The sequence below is a fragment of the Erpetoichthys calabaricus genome, chromosome 3 (assembly GCF_900747795.2).
Source record: "Erpetoichthys calabaricus chromosome 3, fErpCal1.3, whole genome shotgun sequence".
Taxonomy (NCBI): domain Eukaryota; kingdom Metazoa; phylum Chordata; class Cladistia; order Polypteriformes; family Polypteridae; genus Erpetoichthys; species Erpetoichthys calabaricus.
Window position 1 is genome coordinate 34,809,055 of NC_041396.2, and position 22,453 is coordinate 34,831,507.

General features: G+C 39.1%; 1 protein-coding gene across 1 annotated transcript in view; it reads right to left on the minus strand.

The window, feature by feature from the left end:
• LOC114647914 (hematopoietic progenitor cell antigen CD34-like) overlaps positions 1 to 22,453 on the minus strand; it is a 77,131-nt gene that overhangs the window by 27,636 nt on the left and 27,042 nt on the right. The window contains exon 2 of the mRNA XM_028796617.2: positions 9,292 to 9,477. Within this exon, the coding sequence (XP_028652450.1) occupies positions 9,292 to 9,477 (186 nt within the window). The remainder of the gene's footprint in view (positions 1 to 9,291; positions 9,478 to 22,453) is intronic.

Here is a 22,453-nt window from a genome sequence, read left to right on the forward strand (position 1 = left end):
ACTAAAGAAAAGGCAGCAGGAGAGTGTGCTGTGGATGAGTAATGAGAGCTTTCAGGCCTACATGGGGTAAGCAGCTGAACTGCTGTAAACTTGACACACAAAGCATCACAATTTGAAGATCTGCACTGTAGTGAACTGCCAGTGATGTTCTGCAAACCTGCAGCATCTGACTCAGAGGTGATTGCTTTGTATTGTGAGCCAAATCGAGTGCTTATTTAGTCGGCCATGTAGAGATCGTTTCTGAACACGGCGAGAGGAGCATATTCATAGTGTTGTCAGCTGATTTCTCTCTGTTCCAGCCCCCGCTTTTGTCTACAGCGTCTCCACTACACTCCACCTGTTCACAGCACAAATCCTAGCCTTTTTGCTAAGTGAATTGCCATGGACTTACACCATGAAGCATCTCAGCTGAAAGATTTGCACTGTGATGATCTGCTGGTTATGGGCAGTGAGATCTATCTATCTATCTATCTATCTATCTATCTATCTATCTATCTATCTATCTATCTATCTATCTATCTATCTATCTATCTATCTATCTATCTATCTATCTATCTATCTATCTATCTATCTATCCTGCTCACAGTAGGTGCTAATAGGAGAACTCCTAGTCTCAGCAATGCAGATACCACTTCTGAACACTTCCTGGTGACATCAGCTGAGCTTTATCTTTTTCTCTCTCAGGCCTTTTCTGCACAACACCACTGCTGTAGAAGTATATACTGCTTGTACTAGCCATGTTACCTGCTGAAGAAGGGTAACATTTTAAAATAACAAGTTTGATTTTGTCATTAGCCACTCTGTGCATGAGAACTGACAACCAATGAGGAACGATAATGCATATAACACAGCAATGAGAACAATGGGTGTTTTGGACCTCACAGAAGAGAAGCTTGTCTGTCTGATGCCTAATGTTTTATTTTCTATGACAGAATGGATAAACTAAAAAAGAACAGAGATTTTGTCTGAAATCTCCATCTCTGTTAACCATTCACACAACACCTACTCCATCTGGCAGCACATTATTGACTATAAGAAAACGGAGTGAACACAATTGTCCTGGAACATCATTCAGCACACAGTTGCTAAATTTGACATGTTAAGTGATTTTTTCAGTTGGATAAACTGATATGGGCTAGCGACGAGATTTGTGAACTGAAGTTAGCAAATGTGACATACCTTCTGACTAGAAGTTGCATATCCTGACAGGTTACCATCTACACTACTCTGCAACCGGCAAAGACTGGCACTAAGATCAACTTTCCAAAAGCCAAATGCAAAACATCATATACAGTATATACAGTGTGTATATATACACACATACATACATCTCTATATGTATAAAATCCAACGTCTGTCTGTCTGTCCGTCTGCTTTTCATGAGAGAACTACTTCAAGGATTTAGATTGGGTTTTTTTCTATAATTTGCTTGACCATTCCAGTTGATTTTGCAACTTCTGTCATCATGCTAAGAATCATAGTTCGCTTGCTGAAGAGATATATTTGCGCTTATCTGAGACAGAGGCTGAGGGCCAAGGGGAGGGGGAAGCATGATGTCAGGAGTAGGGAGCTGGGTGGGGTCCTCCTCTATGTCCTGTTTCACTACTACGCAAATGTTTGGGCTCCCTTGCTTAAAATGTCTGTTACTGTGAATTGTTAAGTGAGCAGAAGATGAAACTGATCACCAAAAGGCATAAAGTTAAAGTTAACACATTTTTTTCAGCATTTTATGCATGATTACTGTACTGTTATTTTTTTTTACAATTGTACAGTGAAAAAAGGAAAGGAGCATCATGCAAAATGTTGGGCCCCCTAAGATACTGTATCTGAGGTCTCAGATAATGTTTCTCAAGGTCTCAGACCTTTATTAACTCTTAACGGCTATGGCTTGTTCACAGTCATTGTTAGGAAATCCCAGGTGATTCAAATTTCAAAGCTGTTTAAATTTTCTGACTCCTCAAACCTTGTCTCAACAATCAGCAGCCATGGGCTCCTCAAAGCAGCTGCCTAGCACTCTCTGAAAAATAAAATAATTGGTACTCACAAAGCAGGAGAAGGCTACAAGGAGATAGGAAAGCGTTTTCAGGTAGCTGTTCCCTCTGTTCGTAATGTTATTAAGAAATGGCAGTTAACAGGAATGGTGGAGGTCAAGTTGAGGTCTGGAAGACCAAGAAAACTTTCTGACAGAACTGCCCTTTGGAGTGCTATAAAGGCAAATAAAAACCCCAGTTTTACTGCAAAACACCTTCAGGAAGATTTAGCAGACTCTGGAGTGGTGGTGTACTGTGAAGCGTCACCTGAATGAATATGACCTTCATGGCAGAGTCAGCAGAAGAAAACCTTTCCTGCATCCTAGACACAAAATTCAGTGCCTGGAGTTTGCAAATGAACATCTAAACAAGTCTGATGCATTTAGAGTCAAAATAGACCTTTTTGGCCACAATGTGTAAAGATAAGTTTCGAGAAAAAGAGGTGTCAAATTCAAGGAAAATAACACCTCTCCAACTATTAAGCATGGCAGTGGATTGGTCATGCTTTGGGCTTGTGTTGCACCTAATGGCACAGGGAACATGTCACTGGTAGAAGGAAGAATGAATTCAAATCAATGCCAGGAAATTCTGGAAGCAAACATCACACTATCTGTAGAAATGTGGGCCCTACAACAAAATAATGATCTGAAACACACCTCAAAATCTATAATGGAATACCACAAGAGGCGCAGGCTGACGGTTTTCTCGTGGCCCTCACAGTCTCCTGAACTAAACATCATTGAAAATCTGTGGATAGACCTCTGAAGAGCAGTATATGCAAGACAGCCCAAGAATCTTGCAGAATTAGAAGACTTTTGCAAGGGTGAATGGGTAAAAATACCCCAAGTAAGAACTTAAACATCCTCAGCTGGCTACAAAAAGCGTTTACAAGCTGTGCTACTTGCCAAAGGGGGTGTTACTAAGTACTGACCTTGTCGAGTGCCCAAACTTTTGCTTTAGGCCCTTTTCATTTTTTTGGTATTTTGTTCTTGTGAATGTTGGAATTAAAAATATAATCTGTTTTAAAATATTAAAAGAAATGTGTTATAACTTTATGCCTTTTGGTAATCAGTTCATCTGCTGCTCACTTAGCTGTTCTCAGTAAAAGACATTTTAAGCAAGGGAGCCCAGTACAGTATATGTGTATATATATATATATATACAGTGGTGTGAAAAACTATTTGCCCCCTTCCTGATTTCTTATTCTTTTGCATGTTTGTCACACAAAATGTTTCTGATCATCAAACACATTTAACCATTAGTCAAATATAACACAAGTAAACACAAAATGCAGTTTTTAAATGATGGTGTTTATTATTTAGGGAGAAAAAAAATCCAAACCTACATGGCCCTGTGTGAAAAAGTAATTGCCACCTTGTTAAAAAATAACCTAACTGTGGTGTATCACACCTGAGTTCAATTTCCGTAGCCACCCCCAGGCCTGATTACTGCCACACCTGTTTCAATCAAGAAATCACTTAAATAGGAGCTGCCTGACACAGAGAAGTAGACCAAAAGCATCTCAAAAGCTAGACATCATGCCAAGATCCAAAGAAATTCAGGAACAAATGAGAACAGAAGTAATTGAGATCTATCAGTCTGGTAAAGGTTATAAAGCCATTTCTAAAGCTTTGGGACTCCAGCGAACCACAGTGAGAGCCATTTTCCACAAATGGCAAAAACATGGAACAGTGGTGAACCTTCCCAGGAGTGGCCGGCCGACCAAAATTACCCCAAGAGCGCAGAGATGACTCATCCGAGAGGTCACAAAAGACCCCAGGACAACGTCTAAAGAACTGCAGGCCTCACTTGCCTCAATTAAGGTCAGTGTTCACGACTCCACCATAAGAAAGAAACTGGGCAAAAACGACCTGCATGGCAGATTTCCAAGACGCAAACCACTGTTAAGCAAAAAGAACATTAGGGCTCGTCTCAATTTTGCTAAGAAACATCTCAATGATTGCCAAGACTTTTGGGAAAATACCTTGTGGACTGATGAGACAAAAGTTGAACTTTTTGGAAGGCAAATGTCCCGTTACATCTGGCGTAAAGGGAACACAGCATTTCAGAAAAAGAACATCATACCAACAGTAAAATATGGTGGTGGTAGTGTGATGGTCTGGGGTTGTTTTGCTGCTTCAGGACCTGGAAGGCTTGCTGTGATAGATGGAACCATGAATTCTACTGTCTACCAAAAATCCTGAAGGAGAATGCAAAGATGAGTGGGCCAAAATTCCTCCAGAGCGCTGTAAAAGACTCATTGCAAGTTATCGCAAACGCTTGATTGCAGTTATTGCTGCTAAGGGTGGCCCAACCAGTTATTAGGTTCAGGGGGCAATTACTTTTTCACACAGGGCCATGTAGGTTTGGATTTTTTTTACTCCCTAAATAATAAAAACCACCATTTACAAACTGCATTTTATGTTTACTTGTGTTATATTTGACTAATGGTTAAATGTGTTTGATGATCAGAAACATTTTGTGTGACAAACATGCAAAAGAATAAGAAATCAGGAAGGGGGCAAATAGTTTTTCACACCACTGTATATATACACATATACTGTATGTGTGTGTATGTGTGTATATATATATATATATATATATATATATATATATATATATATATATATATATATATATATATACTGTATATATATATGGTTGAAATAGTTTACTGTCAAATAATGCAAAGAGTACGCAACACGTGTTTCGCCCTAATTCTGGGCTCATCAGCCGTACACACTCTACTGCACTCCCTCTCGGGAATCGAACCTCGGACGTCAGCGCTAGAGGCGAAGCCCCTAACGTTGCGCCACGGCGTGTGGTTCGTTTATTTGACAGCATGTAGATCGGGGTAATTACATTCACAGCATTCGTAGTCTGAATCACAATCTGATTGTATGGGTGGTTACCTACCAGGTAACGCTTGTGGTTGGTCAGCAAGTCGGCTAACATCCGCCACGATGCCCTCAGTTGTGAGAAGCAGATCATAGAATGGTTGAAATAGTGTACTGTCAAATAATGCAAAGAGTACGCGACACGTGTTTCGCCCTAATTCTGGGCTCATCAGGTGTACACACTCTACGCCGTGGCGCAACGTTAGGGGCTTTGCCCCTAGCGTTGACGTCTGAGGTTCGATTCCCGAGAGGGACTGCAATAGAGTGTGTACAGCTGATGAGCCCAGAATTAGGGCAAAACACGAGTCGCGTACTCTTTGCATTATTTGACAGTAAACTATTTCAACCATTTTATGATCTGCTTCTCACAACTGAGGGCATCGTGGCGGATGTTAGCCGACTTGCTGACCAACCACAAGCGTTACCTGGTAGGTAACCACCCATACAATCAGATTGTGATTCAGACTACGAATGCCGTGAATATATAAAATTTCCTCCCATAGTCCAAAGATATGCAAGTTAGGTTGATTGGCGATTCTACATTGGCCCTAGTGTGTGCTTGGTGTGTGTGTGTGTCCTGTGGTGGGTTGGCGCCCTGCCTGGGAGGGATTGACTCCAGCAGACCCCTGTGACCCTGTATTCGGATTCAGCGGGTTGGAAAATGGATGGATGGATGTATATATATATATATATATATATATATATATATATATATATATATATGTATATGTATATATAATATATATACAATCCTGCGGTGGGTTGGCACCCTGCCCAGGATTGGTTCCTGCCTTGTGCCCTGTGTTGGCTGGGATTGGCTCCAGCAGACCCCTGTGACCCTGTGTTCGGATTCAGCGGGTTGGAAAATGGATGGATGGATGGATGGATATATACAATCACATAATTTTTCTTGATTTACCCCTCTGCCCCATGGTTTAAAAGTACAAATCAGAAATGATTAAAGTGCTCATTGCAGACTTTAATTTAAGGGTATTTGCATATATTTACTCCATGTGGAAATCACAACACTTTTTATCATTATGGAGGGCATTGTGTATGTATGTGTGTGTGTGTGTATATATATATATATATATATATATATATATATATATATGTATGGTCAAAGGTATTGTTTGGTGTAATGGCAAGCTAGTATCCATGAAGTTCTATGTAAGGCTTCTACTGTAACTGTGGAAGTGATTCACTTCTGTGACCCATACTTCTGGTATTAACTTTAAAAGTCATTTGTTATTAGAAAAAAATGTGTCTAAAGGCAAGATGAGTGAAGACTAACTTCACTAATTTTGAAAAAAACCGTAGATGGGTTTACCCATTAGTCAGGGGAGAGATTAAGATGTATGTTGCTGCAAATTCAATGTTTAATATACTGTATATAAATGATTTGGATAGGAATATAAGTTAGAAGCTGATTAAGTTTGCAGATAATTCCAAGCTAAGTGGAACTGCAGAGATTTTAGAATCCATTGCTTCATTACAGAGGGACTTGGATAGCATACAGGCTTGGGTAGATTTGTGGCAGATGAAGTTTAATGTCACTAAATGTAAAGTATTACACATAGGAAGTAAAAATCTGAGGGTTAAATACACAATGGGAGGTCTGAAAATTGAGAGTACACCTTATGAGAAAGATTTAGTAGTCGTAGTGGACTGGACACTATCAACTGCTAGACAGTGTACAGAAGCCATTAAGAAGGCTAACAGGTTATATAATTTTGCTGTAAATTCTGTGTTCATCACCATTCCCATCCCTTCATGGTTTTTTATGCCAATGTGCACATGCCCAGTGTAGGCGAATGTCTATGGTATATGCGTTTACGGTCGTGTTAGTGTGGAGAAAGATATTTTTGTAAATGCTAGTGTGGACAGATATCATTTTAATTTAAAAACACCGTTTTTAAGTAAAACCATATTAGTGTGGATGTAAACTGAATCTTTCTTATCTGTTTCATTACAGTTTATAACTAATAGAAGAAGAGATACCCCAAATGTGGATTAGTACTAAAATGTTAAGCGCTGTCACAGTGACCAGATTGTGGGACACCAAATTAATAATTTGCCTACTGATGCTACATCTTTGGGCCAAATATTGGTGTACCTTAATCCCAGATATGTATTTATATAGGATAGCAGAGTAGTACAGTGTTCAGTGCTGCTGCTGCTGTTGCACAACTTCAGGAGACTAGGTTCAGATCTTGGCCTGATCATTGTTTATGCAGAGTTTATATGTTCTTCCCATGTCCTAGTTATGTCATAAACTGAGTAGTCTGGTTTTCTTCCCCTATCCTAAAGACATGTATGTTAAGTGTACTGATGACTATAAATTTGTCTGGCAGAATTAAATGCATTTATTTTGTACCACCATATTTTGGAGTACTGTGTCCAGATGCCCAATATGCTCCTTGAAAAAAAAATAATGAGCTTCTTTAAATGAGTCTGAAGCTGACTCTGACATTTCTCATTACAATACGTTATTCTATTATTGAGCAACCTTTTATAGGTGAACAAGTCAAATTCAGTAAATCAGATTTCTTTTTGTAATGCAGTCTAGGTGACACCATACTAGTAGGTTTTATTCTTGTCACCTTTGAGCAGTGGACATGTTCTTTTCTCTTTAATGTGGTGTTTCTCCATTTTCTCCTCCCAGAAAAATGCAGTTTTTCCCAGCTTTAAACTAGTCTGATATGAGTATACTCTAAGTTGGTTTCTGTCTTGTCCTCTTTCTCTGCAGTAGGTGATGGTTTCAAAGGATGGATGGATGCAATAGGTGTGATATCACCATCATTGCTATGGAGTTGGAGTCAGTAAAAATGTACCAACTCTGACTCTATGACTAAATGTAAATTCTAATATATTGTGTTCATATTTCCAATTTCACATATGCTGATTCTTCTTCTTCCTCTTCATCGTTTCCAACTTCTGTTGATGTGCTTAATCAGCCTTCTCCCAACTGCTCGGTCCTACACTTCCCCGCTAGTCAAACCCTTTTCATTCAGATCTTCTTTTACTTCATCCATCCATCTCTGCTTTGGCCTCCATCATTTTATTTTCCCCTATACAGTACTTCCATTCCCATCACTCTTTTGCCCACATATTCATTGTCTCTCCTCATCACATGTCCATACTACTTCAACCTCATCATTAAATCTCATATATTTTGTCTTCTTCCTATGTATCTTCAAACCCTCTGTCTCCCAAAGCCCTTCTCCATTCTTCAAACTCTCTCTCCACTTCCTTTTTTCTGGTGCTACTCAACACGAGGTCTTCAGCAAAATGCATGATCACATATGCGGATTCAATTAAACTAGATATTCTTCCAGACTTCTGATAAAAATATAGCTTCTGTTTTTTAATTTTGTAAGTTTATTGTTATGCTTAATGTTGTTCTTTGTTTGTAAGCCACAACAGTGTTGCTACAGCTTTAAAACCCAAACTTTAGCAGGTTAGGGTAATAAAAAGTAGCCTGATGATTCATGCTATCAGTAATGAATTGTCTTGTATCTTGTATGTTGTGTGCTTTCAATCAACATACTGTAGTAAATATATTAGTCTAATTATAAACAGAGGAGTCAAGAGTCAGAGTCAATGGTACCAGAAATTCAAGAGTTGGAATCGGAGTTATTGGTACCATAAATTTAGAAGCTAGAGTCAGAGCTGACATCAAACGTTTTGTGCACCGAGTCCACAGCCCTGATCACCACCCTTCTTTTGTGCATAAGGGACTTCTGTATTCATAAGTAGCTAATCTCAAGTCCTGCTCTGTGACCAAGCTTTTTCTTGATTTGTAGCATCACATCCACATTTCATTCACAATGGAGCCACATTATATATTAGATATCACTTCATAAAAAATAGCTGATGTGTAAGAATGTTTTGCACTAATCAGCTGGACATTTAGCTGAAACTTTGCTTTGATATTTAAAAACATTCCAAAGAAATGGATTTGAAGCAGTTAATTAAGACTGCTAGGCATCACTAAGTGAAACCTCACAGTGCATATGTGGGCACTGTATTCCTTCTAAATGAGTGCTCGGTTGCAAGAAGGGCCATTAACAGTATGGCCTCCCTGCTGGCATTTTGACAGTAGTGTCTGCTGATAGTGCCTTGAAAGCTGCAGCCTGATTGTTGCATTATTAGGTCACATCCACAGCCAATGAGGATCTGGTTATGTGTTAAGGGAGAATACAGTACATTCCACCTAATTTGCCACTGGGTTTGCACTCCTTGTATTCTTTTCCATAGCCTTTGAAGAGGCCACATGTAAAATGATGGATTATAGTGTCATACATGAGGAGTGGTGAACAGTATAAAGGTCTTAATCTAAAATAACAAAAAAAGATATTCACCTGTGGGATCAGTTTTGCTAACCATGCTTTCTGATTTAGAAGGAACTGTTGTTGTTTCTGTGGTAGATGCTGGACTGTCTTCCTTCGGGGGTATGAAGACTTGCCCGCTAGATGGGCTACTTGAATTTTCTGAAGAAGCTTGAGGTATAACAGTGGTTTGGGTGATTTCTGAACAAAACACATGATCTGTTAAGAAAATGAAATACTGTTGTTAATACCGCTAAAACTCTCAGAGAATACAAAGATAGAACACAGCAGCCTGCATTTATTTAGTGATCAGACTGTTAAAATAATCATTGAAATTTTTTGGTAATAAATGTTTATAATACTGTGGGAATAATAATAATAATAATAATAATAATAATAATAGTAACATAAGCAGGTATTTATGGAAGCATATTAGGGTCATGGGGAAGAAAAAAAAATACGGACTCAGTGAAGAAAAAAAAAGGCGAATAAAAAGTCGACGTCAACTTTATTCTTGACATTTCCACTTTATTCTCGCCGTTTATGTCGAGATTAAAGTCGACATCTCCACTTTAAACCCTTGTTTTTTCTCTCTCTAGTTTAACTTTGCCATGTTGAAAACTTCATCTAAAATGTTTAATTTACTAGATTTTCTCCAACCCCATCATACTGTAACTAATGTTGCACACTAAATGTTTCGTATTAAGTGTTCCCCAACCCAGTTGTTAATCTCTACGTGATTCTTAAACTGACTTCCTCCTGCACTGAGAGGAGCCGCAGACAGCGATTGCCACACAGAATACATTCACTTCATGATATCATTTTCATATTGAAATCCTTGATCTGGTTGACCATCAACATCACGCACACAAGCCCATATCAACATTGTGAATGTTTTCATCAGAGAAGACTGACAGATTACATGATCTGCTGTTGCTGCAATTTTGGATATCAGTCATGGACCTGCAAATGCCATCATGTCTTGGGGTACTGTAAAGTTTGTGCAAAATCGGTACCAAAAGAACTTAACTGATCTGCACAAGCCAGTATCCTTCAGTGAATTATAGTAGGTTGCACTCCTTCCGCCCAAAGAAATCTCACTAGGGTGCGTTGTTCAACAATGGTGCAATCCCTCAGCAGAGTGTCAATGTTCATTTGACCTTGGCTTCAGCTACACTAATGGCAGAGCTCGGCACTGTGTTTGTTCAAACTACCCATAAGCCATCGTGAACATGTTGTATTGCATCAGCTTCTGCCTGTTGTGGTAACCGCATCATTTTCAAATTGCCTTTACTTTTTGAATTACCCTCATATTCTATCATTTCTTTTGTGCTTACTGCATTAGGTCCTGTGCATCCGTCCAATTTTACAGCCTCTTATCCATGCATGGAAGGATGTGCTGTTACAGCTAGTTTAAGATTAATTGAGACTTTGTGGTGGGACGTGAGTGTGCCCTGTTACAGACCAGTATCCCTGTTAGGGCCGATTCCTGTGGTTTTCCTAATGCATCTTGGGTAAAGTTCCAGCTCTCTTGTGGCCTTGTGTTGGAAAAAGCAGGTTTGAATAAGAGATAGTTGAATGGAGAATATTCACAAACTCAGTATTTTCATGCTTTTCATCTTTTTGCAATTGGGTGGACTGACCTCTGTCAAAACTGGTCTCTTGACTTCAGTAAACTGAAGCAACCCTCCAACATCCAGTGCACACACTCCAAAGTAAATTTACACTGTTCTGCTTCCCCAATAATACTTCAGCAATTTGTTTTAATGTTAATAACTAATCATGAGCTTTCTTTTTACTTCAAAGTAATCAAAGCATACCAACATACTTGGAGGATGACCCCACTATTTTTTATCGGTCTGCTTTCTGAGTAGTTTTGCTTTTCAGCTCCTGTTTCTGCAATGAGAAAGCACATTTCTAATTTAAATAGATGTGTAAATGAAAGCTGTCATGTACCTGGGAATTTGGGAGATACCGTCGTGTGTATAGCTTGGGTGAAAGTGGCAGGGTAGTGTCTGTGAGGGCATCCCTTTCACGTCATAGTGTGACCTCCATCTTGGTCAAAGGTGTTGCTGCAGAGCCTGTCAACTTCTGCTGCCATTCTTCCCACTACGCTGTGAAATTCTTTTCTTTTTCTGTCCCACAGCCAAACCATATGTGATCTGAAACACCCTCTGCTTCTGCGGCCTCTATGATTTTGTGGCATTCATCTGTTAAATGCTCCTAAATTTTGAGACCTGCCAGCTGACCCTTGGTAAGTGTATGAAATATTTGTCAGAGTCTTTGAAGATGGTCTAACAGTCATGTCCCACAGTAAACTGTTAGAGTTAAGCGTCTTGCAACTAATTACAGGATACCTCAATAATTTGATTTTAGTGACGTGTGGCAGGGGTTGGGAATGAGGTCAGGAATGTTAGTGCGGTCTGTCTTTGAGTTATAACAATGCACACCACAGCCTGACCAAACTCCCACTTATACAAATGTGCTCACCCGCTGAGGTCATTTGGTCTGTAAAAGTAGAACAACATGATTTTGGGTAAATGTCTTACTTGTGTAATGAAGGGAGGTCAAGCGCCAGAAATGACCTTATGCCCCACAGGAAATCCCTGTTGCTAAAATAATGCAGCACTTTATTTTAAGCGGAACCTAAATGTCATGTTGATTCAACAGGGCTGGATTGATAAAGCAAAGAACTGTTATCAGATGGAGTGCAACTTTCAAGTTCTCAGCGTGCCTTTGTGGTCTGCTGTGATTTGTGTTTGTTTTAAGCACTCATCATGCAGATTTTTACTATTTTACTCAGTGTTCAGGTTTCTTCTCAAAGTAAACTTAGTTTAGCTTCCCAAGAGATCAGCCCTGTGTCATCTGTGGGTAACGCATTATGGCTTAGATTAATTTTAACAAGATAGGTTGCTGTAGAAGTTCATCAGAGAACTGAAAAGTGTGTGCATCTTCAAACATAGAGATAGCCTCACCTGGAAGAAGGTGGTGGTAGCAGACTAGACATGATTGAGTCATCTTTCCTCTGGACTCAGAGCCTACATCTGTTATGTCGACTTCCATAGTGGTCACTTATGGGCTGGCAGATAGGCAGCTATCATCTTAAGCAGCCCTTTAAGTACAGTGCTATGGGATCATAAGTTTCACAGTTCTGGCTCTACCAGTGCCCTCCCAGTATTTCAGCTGAATGATATGAGTAGCTGCATTTTCTTTACAGCCCTGCCATGGTGACACAGACTAGGCAACAGTCCATATTGCCTATACCACTGGCTGGTCCAGGCTTTCCTATAGCGTTAATGGTAAACACAGGCGAAAGGATTTTTCACCACCATGGACATAGTAAATAAGCACAGGCAGGGTCATGGTACAGTGTTCCAAAACACTTAGAATGACACGTTGCTCCCACCGTAACTAAAAAATTAAGTTTGCATAGAAGCTAGGAGAGCGTCTCCTTATCAAAATGAGACATGAAAATAGTATCATTTTTTGTCAGTGGGGTGTCAGCTCACTTTTACCCCCAAACTATTGAAAATACAAACCTCAACTGATGAGACATTCTCCCATTAATGCTAAAGGGGAATGTGCCCTATCAATCTCTCTGTCTCTCTCTCCATTATTTATGTGTTAAAGAAGTCACTGGAGGGATTGTTAGGACACATTTTCTCTTTATCATTAACAGGTAAAGAAATGCTGATGAATCGTTCATGTTCTATCCATCTGGTTTGTCCAGTGCCTTGTCACAAAGCTGCCTACTAAATATCACAAATTAATCTGTAATCACCATACTATAACATCTGTTCTTATCTGTTATAAGGGGCCGTTCATATTCACAGCTTGTCAGAGCAATCAAGATTATTGTGAGTTTGTTCCTGCTTGATCCTATCATAGTTTAGTTCTCTGCTATAAGTGCTTTATTCATTCTGTCGTCATGCAATAAAATGGAGGCAGGAGAGAAACAAGGTGCAAACAAACTGAAAGAAACGTCTTTACAAATGATTCAACCTCCCTTTCAAGGCAGCTTGGTATTAGTCTCACATCAATTTTACAGTGGGTCAAAATACCAGTCGAGCCCCCAATGTGAATGAAGTGAGTTGATTTTAGAGTCATGTAATTCAAAGGCATCATCTAATTAAAAAAATAAAATAAAATAACCCAGGAACTCAAAGTAGTAGTGCAGGTATTACTAAAACAAACTATGGCGTCTTCCACAACTTATTGTTATGGTGTGATGACTATTGGCACATGTTACCAAGTAGTGTGCTAGACAGTAGGACGTTTTGGAAGGATTAAGTGGATAGGACTGGAAAGCTTTGTTGGACTAAATTGCCTGTTTTCATTCAGATTGTTCTAAAGGTCTAAAAAACTGTAACAACTGGTAAATTATTTTTCTTCGTATGTGTATGCAGCATTCAAACTGTACAAAACACAATTTAGATGCATTCAAGTAAGCAACACAACGAGTACCATAGAAAGCAGCTCCTCTGTGTTTGTTTTGTTGGAATACGGTTATCTTCCACGAAGGATGAGCAATCAAGGAATGTGATGTTGTAAAGAGCAGGAACCAATCAGGGAAGGGTTATGTAATAAGCACAAGCATATCAGAGTCTGCCTTTTCCAAAGTCTATGTTTCCACTTGTCCACCTTACGATGTTGATCAGGCTATTCAGAGGTATACAGCTCTGGAGAGCATTTTTAAAAGTTTCCATTTTTGGAGGTTAAAAACGCCAGGGGATTGTGGACAAAAGGCGGAAATGAAGACTAATGTCTGCATTTTTAAATTAAAACGTAGTGGTATCTATGTATTGATTGGTTGAAGATTAAAGACTAAGGAGAATAAAATTCCATCTTTATTACGTAGTAATGTCAAAACGTTTACATTTAAATAACAGGAAAATAAGTCCGAAAACAGGCAACAGTTCCCTGCATCACCTGGGAGGAATGGGTATCTGGGAATTCATGAACAGCAGGTTGAAATTGGATTGGTTAGCAATATGGAAAAAAAGTAGTTCTGTCAATTCTGATTATCAGTGACAGATGCTTTTCAGTTCACATCAGTATTTGATATCTTATGTATTTCCTACCAGTACTGTATGTCTCGGAGTAGCTCAGTACATTGGCTGTTCAGACTAAAGAGAGATATCTGGGCTGTTGTCTACTATTTGTTTGGGCTTAACCTCCAACACATGCATCTAACCTTTCTCCTCTGACTCCCATCCCTACTCCTGGGTGCTTCTCTTAGATGCCTCATTTTACTTGTTCACTTTCTTGCAGTGCTAATTTTCACCCTTACACTGTTGTAAGGAGAGTCAACTGTCATTATCCCAACTGTCTAGCAAGGAGGAAACAACTCACCCCTGGGAATCAAAAACCTGGAGGTTAATTAAACCTTCCTTTCACTCTGTATACATCCCACCCCCTCATCCTCTTTCCTCTATTTCAAGGAGTCATTGTGAAGAGGAAACCACCAAGCACGCATAACCTGAGAGTAGCACACCCGCAGTCATGAGCGTGAGAGCTGTTAAGGTAGTTGGCACCCCCAGCCATAACAACACAAAGGATGTTGATTAATGTTGTTTTCCTGTTAACTTTTTTTCAATCTTTGGGAACTGTTTGGCTTGCCTTTTGTAATCTTCCGGAGCATTGTTTCTTTTACGATGACGAAGTTCCACAGTGATGTATTTGAGAGACATTTTTGTAGACTGTCAGTTGTGAAATTCTCTTAAATCCTTGTTTTTGCAGTATGTGAGTGTCAGGATCAATACATGCCTCATCCAGAATAGGCCAACAGAACATTCCAGAAGGACTGGGAATTTCATAGTAATCCTGGCGTGAATGTGTATTACACCAGCGTTTCTCAACCTTTAAGTATTTGCGACCTGAGTTTTCATAACAGTTGTAATTGCGCGCCCCTAACGTTTTTTTGAAAGGAGCCCACTAATACTAATTTGTTCTTTTTTAATTAATGATATATCATAGATGCATATTTTATTATGGGCGGCACAGTGGCGCAGTGGGTAGCGCTGCTGCCTCGCAGTTGGGAGATCTCGGGACCTGGGTTCACTTCCCGGGTCCTCCTTGCGTGGAGTTTGCATGTTCTCCCCGTGTCTGTGTGGGTTTTCTCCGGGTGCTCCGGTTTCCTCCCACAGTCCAAAGGCATGCAGGTTAGGTGGACTGGCGATTCTAAATTGTCCCTAGTGTGTGCTTGGTGTGTGGATGTGTGTGTGTGTCCTGCGGTAGGTTGGCACCCTGCCTGGGATTGGTTCCTGCCTTGTGCCCTGTGTTGGCTGGGATTGGCTCCAGCAGACCCCCGTGACCCTGTGTTCGGATTCAGCGGGTTGGAAAATGGATGGATATTTTATTATACCTACTTAACTTTTATCGACATTTATCTAACTCTATATTTATTTTTCTAGTATCAGAATGTAGTTTAAGTTAATTTGTTTTGGTTTCAATAGATGTATTTTTCATATTTTTGATTCTTGTTTTCTTTTTTTCACATCTTCGCGCCCCTCTTTTTGTTACTTCAAGCCCCCTAGGGTTGCCCGCCCCACAGTTTGAGAACCACTGTATTACACTCAACCAAGTTCACAGGAACATTTTTAGCCCTGGTGCCTCCTACTTTTCTAGTTCAGCTCAATTTTTAATCACAGAATCTCTTTTAAAACTTCACCTTGGTCCTTCAGTCTAATCTGGTGGTCACACAGATTTAGAAATGGGCTCTGAGTGGGAGTTTCGGTTCTTATTAAAATAATGACATTTTTAGAACCAGGAAAGTGAGTCTTTTGGTGGGTTCACATAAAGATGGAAGTGAGTGTAATGCTCTCCCGTCACAATAGTTTAATCTGTCCCCACCAGACCTGCACCATTTTGCTTTGTATCCTGTATACACTTCAATGATATCACTGAATCTTCCTGTATAAAAGCCTGGTCTTTACAGGAAGCACTAAGATTATTTGAAACTATGCTCCATCCGTTGTAGTTTCCATCCCCGCCATTCTTTCTAAAGTACGTGTGTAGAAACTTTTTATTTAATGGGGCCTTGTGTACCTCTTTGCCTTGGGCCAATTTTAATTTGAACTAGAGGTTGCTGGCAACCTTGCAGGCCTCCATGATGTTCCCAAGATATTACAACTCCACTCATCAAGTATAGCAACTTCTGCTACTGACTGCCAGACAGATTTATGTTTCAAAGTCTTGTTTTTATCATTATTTTACTTTTATGAAGTTGGCAGGGAACTTTTTTAATGAACAAAAGTATTAAAGCTGTCTCGATTATGAGTCCCAGATTACTATAAGTAAGTTATTTTCTGTTGGTAGGCAGGAGAATCAGATTACCAGGAGAAACCACCACATAGACAGGGAAAATTTTACGTGGGCCTGGTAAGGTAGGTATGGACATGTCCCCTGGGTAATGGGTTGGCACCTTCCTGAGAGTTGTTTCCTGCCTTATGCTTGATGTTGTAGATTCCCAATAGCCTGTATTTAAATAAGCAGATTTTGAAAAACAGGCATAGAATCATATTTGGCTAGTATTATTATTATTAGTAGTAGTAGTATTATTTGTATGAAAATGTGCTATATAAATAAATGTTGTTGTTGTTGTAGTAAGCTTTGAACCTTTTAATCTGAGTAATAATATGTGTAATAAGTGCTGCTTCCTTGTAGGTCCATTGTCCTGTGTTCAAATCCTTATTCTTTACATTCTTCCTGTGACTTTGTGGATTTTTCAGATTTTTCACGCACATCTCCCAAATTGTGTGGGTTAACTAGAGACTTCATATTGTCCATGTGTGAGTGTAAGTGTTCATTTGTGCATGAGTGGGCCATGTGATGGACTAACAATCTGATTTTTGTCTCATGGCTAATGCTTCACTTCATGCAAAAGTCATCCAAGCCACCAGTCACATTGGATTTCAAACCCTTTGGTTTAGTAACACAGTCTTTTGAGGTTTTTTCATGGACATTTTTATATTGTTTGATTTAAATGCCCCTTTGCACTAGACGTTTATCTCAAGAATGTGAGATTAAAAGATTTTCTCAACCATCACTAAAAATAACATGGGATAAGTAACATAGAGTCAGTCAGTCATTGTCCAACCCACTGTATCCTAACACAGTGTCACGGGGGTCTGCTGGAGCCAATCCTAGCCAGCACAGGGCACAAGACAGGAACAAACCCTGGGCAGGGAGCCAGCCCACCGCAGGACACACCCACACACACACCCACACACCAAGCACACACTAGGGACAATTTAGGATTGCCAATACACCTAACCTGCATATAAAAACATTATAATCAATAAGAGATTAGATCCTAACTTTTAATAGCACTTTTTTCACCTTAATGTGAAAGAATTTACATATGTTTTTTAATTAAAAAAAGAAAAATAAGTAATGATGTCTTTCATTTACAAAGCATCACCAGTGTAACAACTTGGGCACAATTTGGTGTGACATGGGCAGTGCTGGCATACACTTTAGTTCACCCTCTCAGGTTTACCAGTGAGAGAAAGGACTTCACAAGTTGCTTAGTCAATCAGGGAACAAATATCAAGTGAGCTGAGCCATTTTAAAGGAGGATGCCTGCCTATCTTTGAGTTTCTGTATACTTTTGTCTCTGATAATTCTCCACAAGGCATGTGATGCTAATATGGAAACAGAAAAAAGAGTAAAGAAGTGGGAGGAGAATGGAAGAGAAAAAGATTTTAAACTTCCATCATGGAAGAGGTAAAACTCCAGTATAAATGCTGGAGCTCCATTTCAAATGTTGCAAATGTTGATGTAGCATTTCCAGAACACAGTAGATGCAGCAGTATAATGCTATAGGTGACGCTTGTAAGTGTGGATGAAGAATCCACACTTTACAACAGCAGTATAGAATATCAGTATAGGTAAGACATAAATCCGGTTAAACTTTTGCAAATACATATAGCAGTTCTCCTTCAGAGTAAAGTGTACAATATATAACATCTCCATTGCTGTTCCAAGTTTGTTTTTCACACAGTGACATTCCAGTATGTCTCATAAAACATCAGGTCGTTCTGAATTCAGGATTGTTGGGCCTGGAGTTTATACCAGCAGCACTGGGCACAAGTCAGAGACCAGCCTTGGATAGGGCATCAGTCTGTCATAGAATCCAAACACGTACACTCACTCTCATGCTGTGCCAATTTAAAATCACCAGTTAATCTTACATGTGTGTCTTTTCGGTATGGGAGGAAAAGAAGGACCAACAAAGATGTTACAACACTACTACATCACAAAGGTGTGATAAGAACAGGCCGCTAACTGCTTATTGACTTTTGCTACACCAAAGAGTTTCTACACCCAGTCAGTATTGTGGGAGTTGATGTAGAGGTGGTGCATTCCTTCAAGTAATTGGGAGTCGACATCAATGATGCGTTAGACTGGCCTCATAAAACAGAGGAACTATATAAGAAAGGACAGAGCAGGGTCTTTTTTCATAGGAGACTGTGGTCCTTTAATGTCGATAATGACATCCTTCATAATTTCTGTAGCTCTGTGGAGGCCAGTATGGTTTTCTACACTGTGGTAACATCACTTCAAGAGAGACTCACTGAATCACCAAACTAATTAAAAGGGCAAGCTCACTTATGGGACACACTCTGGGCCACCTGGAGGTAATAGGGGAGGTGAGAATGAAGACAAAACTGAGTGCCATTATGAGCAATGCTGTACATCCTCTCTGTGACACACTAACACTGAGGACTTTGAATCAACAAATCATTCAGCAGAAGTATGTGAAGAAACACTACGGGGGCTTCTTTATACAAACAGCAATACATCTGCATAACGCCTCATTGGGACTGGGACAGCCAAGTCAGAGGTTTCTTTGTTTTTAATTTTCTTTTTTTATTCATTTTCATGTTTTTTCAGACCATAGTGTGTCTGTGTATTTATTTGTTTATTTATTTAACAAGCCTCCATAAAAAGCAAAATTTCTATCTATCTATCTATCTATCTATCTATCTATCTATCTATCTATCTATCTATCTATCTATCTATCTATCTATCTATCTATCTATCTATCTATCTATCTATCTATCTATCTATCTATCTATCTATCTATCTATCTATCTATCTATCTATCTAACTTTGCATGAATAACAACTTTTTGACATTTGTGCGTTATCTGTCTTTTAACAATTTTCAAATCGAGCCTCTGTGTTCTTGTTGAAGAATTTCTTTTAAATTAACTCCTGGTATACACTGACTAATTCCTTTCATAATTTTGAACACTACAGTCATGTCCCCTCTTAATCTCCTTTTACATAAACTGAAAAAGTATAACTCGCTTCAATCTTTACTTATAGCTCATTCCTCTCAGTCCTAGAATCAGCCTTGTCACTTCACTCTTCTCCAGACTTTCTGTAGCACTGCTATGTATTTTTATAATATGGAGACTGAACACTGTACTCCAGGTAAGGCCCCATTAGTGAGTTATGTAATTTAAGCATAACCTCCCTTAACTTATACTCTGTCTCATGATAACCTAACATCCTATTAGCTTTTTAGGTCTCTCCTGTACATTGTCTAGGTGCACATTGGAGAAACATGCAAAATCCATGTGGATAAGGAATGGATAGAGAATTCAAACCCAAGATGCTGGATTTGAGAGGCAGAACTGCTAACCACCATAAGAAAATGCTGCCCTTTCCCAAAAAAGTATACCTTCATTTTTATATCAGGGTGGCTCTATACTGAAACAAGACTTTTATGTTTTGACATTTGTGACAGTTCAAATCAGTTAGATGGGATAGATTCACATCCCATTCAGGGCTCATGTTTACCCTTTCAAGGCTCATTGGACAAATAAGCATGGAGTTATTGTATTATAAGTGATTCTCCCAGTCCAATATTTCAGTCACTTGAGTAATGAGGGCCTGGCTTTCCATCTGTCTTCTTTAAATAGTTGGAGTGGAAGACATAGTGAGTTTCAGGACTGCTCTCTTTTTCAGTGACAAGCTGTCCAGTCATGTTTTTTTATGGTCCCAGATTTTTTTCAGAGTGCAATATGTTTTACTTTGCCATTTTTTAAAAGCTAATATAGATTTTTAATCAAATATCTTTAATCAATGCATGACAATTTTTAAAATTTAAATGAAGTTATAACAATGAATTATTAAAAGCATAAGGAAAATGACTGAAGGTAACTAAAGGGTTAACTAAATGCATCTTAAAGCTTGGGCTTGTGAGGCTTTTGCCTTATCTAGAGAAGCCACCAAGGTAGTCACTAAGGTTAAAATGAAGTAGATGTCTAATGAACGCAATCTTAAAAAGCGAGAGCAAACTAGTGAGAAAGCCGAAACAGTCCTATTATGAATGAAGTGGTGATAAGATCAGTGGGAAAACCTGTAGGACACCCCTATTAACAAAGCAAGGATTTATTTAGAATAATGGAAGAATCTACATGTATACAAAGTTACTGGCGGCTGTAGTCGATTGGCTGAGATGATAGAATTCTTCATATTAAGAGTCAGATGATGTGATGTATTGGACAAGGTAATGGTAATAGAAAAGGATAGAAGGGAATGAATTGTTTTAATAACTTCTCACGCCATGGACTGAGACATTTGTGTATATCTATGTGCAAATAAAGAACCGTCCTGCATTTTCATCTGGTCTTGTGCATAGCTTCTTTGAAAACAGTTGAAAGTTTTTTCCACTACTCGAACTACATTTATACCTATCTGATTTTTGCACATATGGACATGGACTCGTATTGATATCCTAAATGTTATTTATGTATAATATTCAGGAATACATTCATAAAGCTTTTTGTAGCCTGTAAAAGCAAATAATTAAAAAATCTGATGACAACTGGCCATTAAGCCCAGCATGCTGTACTTTGTCATCCAGTTCAATTACTGTTTACAAAAGTTAAGCTGAGATTGTAAGGTCCCCAAAGATACTACTGTCAGCTATTTAGTAATTTGTTCCATTTATCCATTGTCTTATACAGGAACAAATGCTTCATAATCTTTGTGGGAAATTTTCCTGGTTCCAGTATCCACTCCTAGCCCAGTGTTCTTGTTGAAAAATTGATTTTAAAGAAACAGCTGTCAGTTGCCCTGTCAACTTCCTGCATAATTTTAAGCACTAATGTCATGTACCTTTTTAATTCTCATTTGTGTGAGATGAATATGCTTAACTTCTTAAATCTTTTTTCATCCCTCACTCCCCACAGTCATATAATAGGTCTACTTGCTGTGTTGTGTCTTGATCTAATGTTTGTATGGCCTTCTGTTAATAATGAGATCAAAACTACACTAAGAATTCCAGGAGTGTAATCTTTTAAAACTCCACACACTCAGGACCATCTTAACATATAGGCACTGGCCGGGGGTCCACAATGTTTCTGATGCCTGTGGGACCCCAGTGCACTAAGTTGTCTTGCAGCCTATGATACTGTTAAGAAGACCCTGCCACACTGTGGTAACTGTGTAAACCAACAACCTACACTCCTAAAAATAAAGGTGCCAGAGTGGTTCTTCAGAGCAATGCCATAGGGGAACCACTTTTAGTTCCTGAAAGTCCCATCCACATTAAGGTTATTTAGATCTGTAACAGGCTCCATACAGTACATAACCATGAATAGATGGTAACAGATTTGCGAAATACCAATGGCTCATGATTTTAAAGGACTCTTGCTTCACGGGTCCAGAAACACAGGCTAAGTCCAGGTTTTCTTAATCTGTTAGTGTCCTGTAGACCTACCATACATTAAAGATTTAGTTTTTTTCCTGTGTATTAGGAAGTTTTTCAAAGCAACTCCTTATTCAAAGAACGCTTCCCAGGATGAAATGATGCTTTGACAAGAAGTAGTTCTATGAGGTAAAGAACCATATAGAGCCATTAAAGAACCAGCATGTTTAAGACTATAGTGTGTTCATAAAATGCCTGGACGTGGACAGTGATGAGTCTACGAGGACGTTCATTACCATAACATGTACTTTTTCCTTCTAGACCAAATATTTTTACTTAACATAGTGTATGTAAGACTTAAACATAACTTTGTGGCAGGTGACAATTAATATAGGTAAATGTAAGGATTTGCACGTAGGAAGTAAAAATGTTAGGTTTGAATGCATAGTGGAAGGTCTGGAACTTGAAAGTACCCTTCATGAGAAGGATCTAGGAGTCGTGGTGGACTTGTCACTGCAGCTTCGAAACA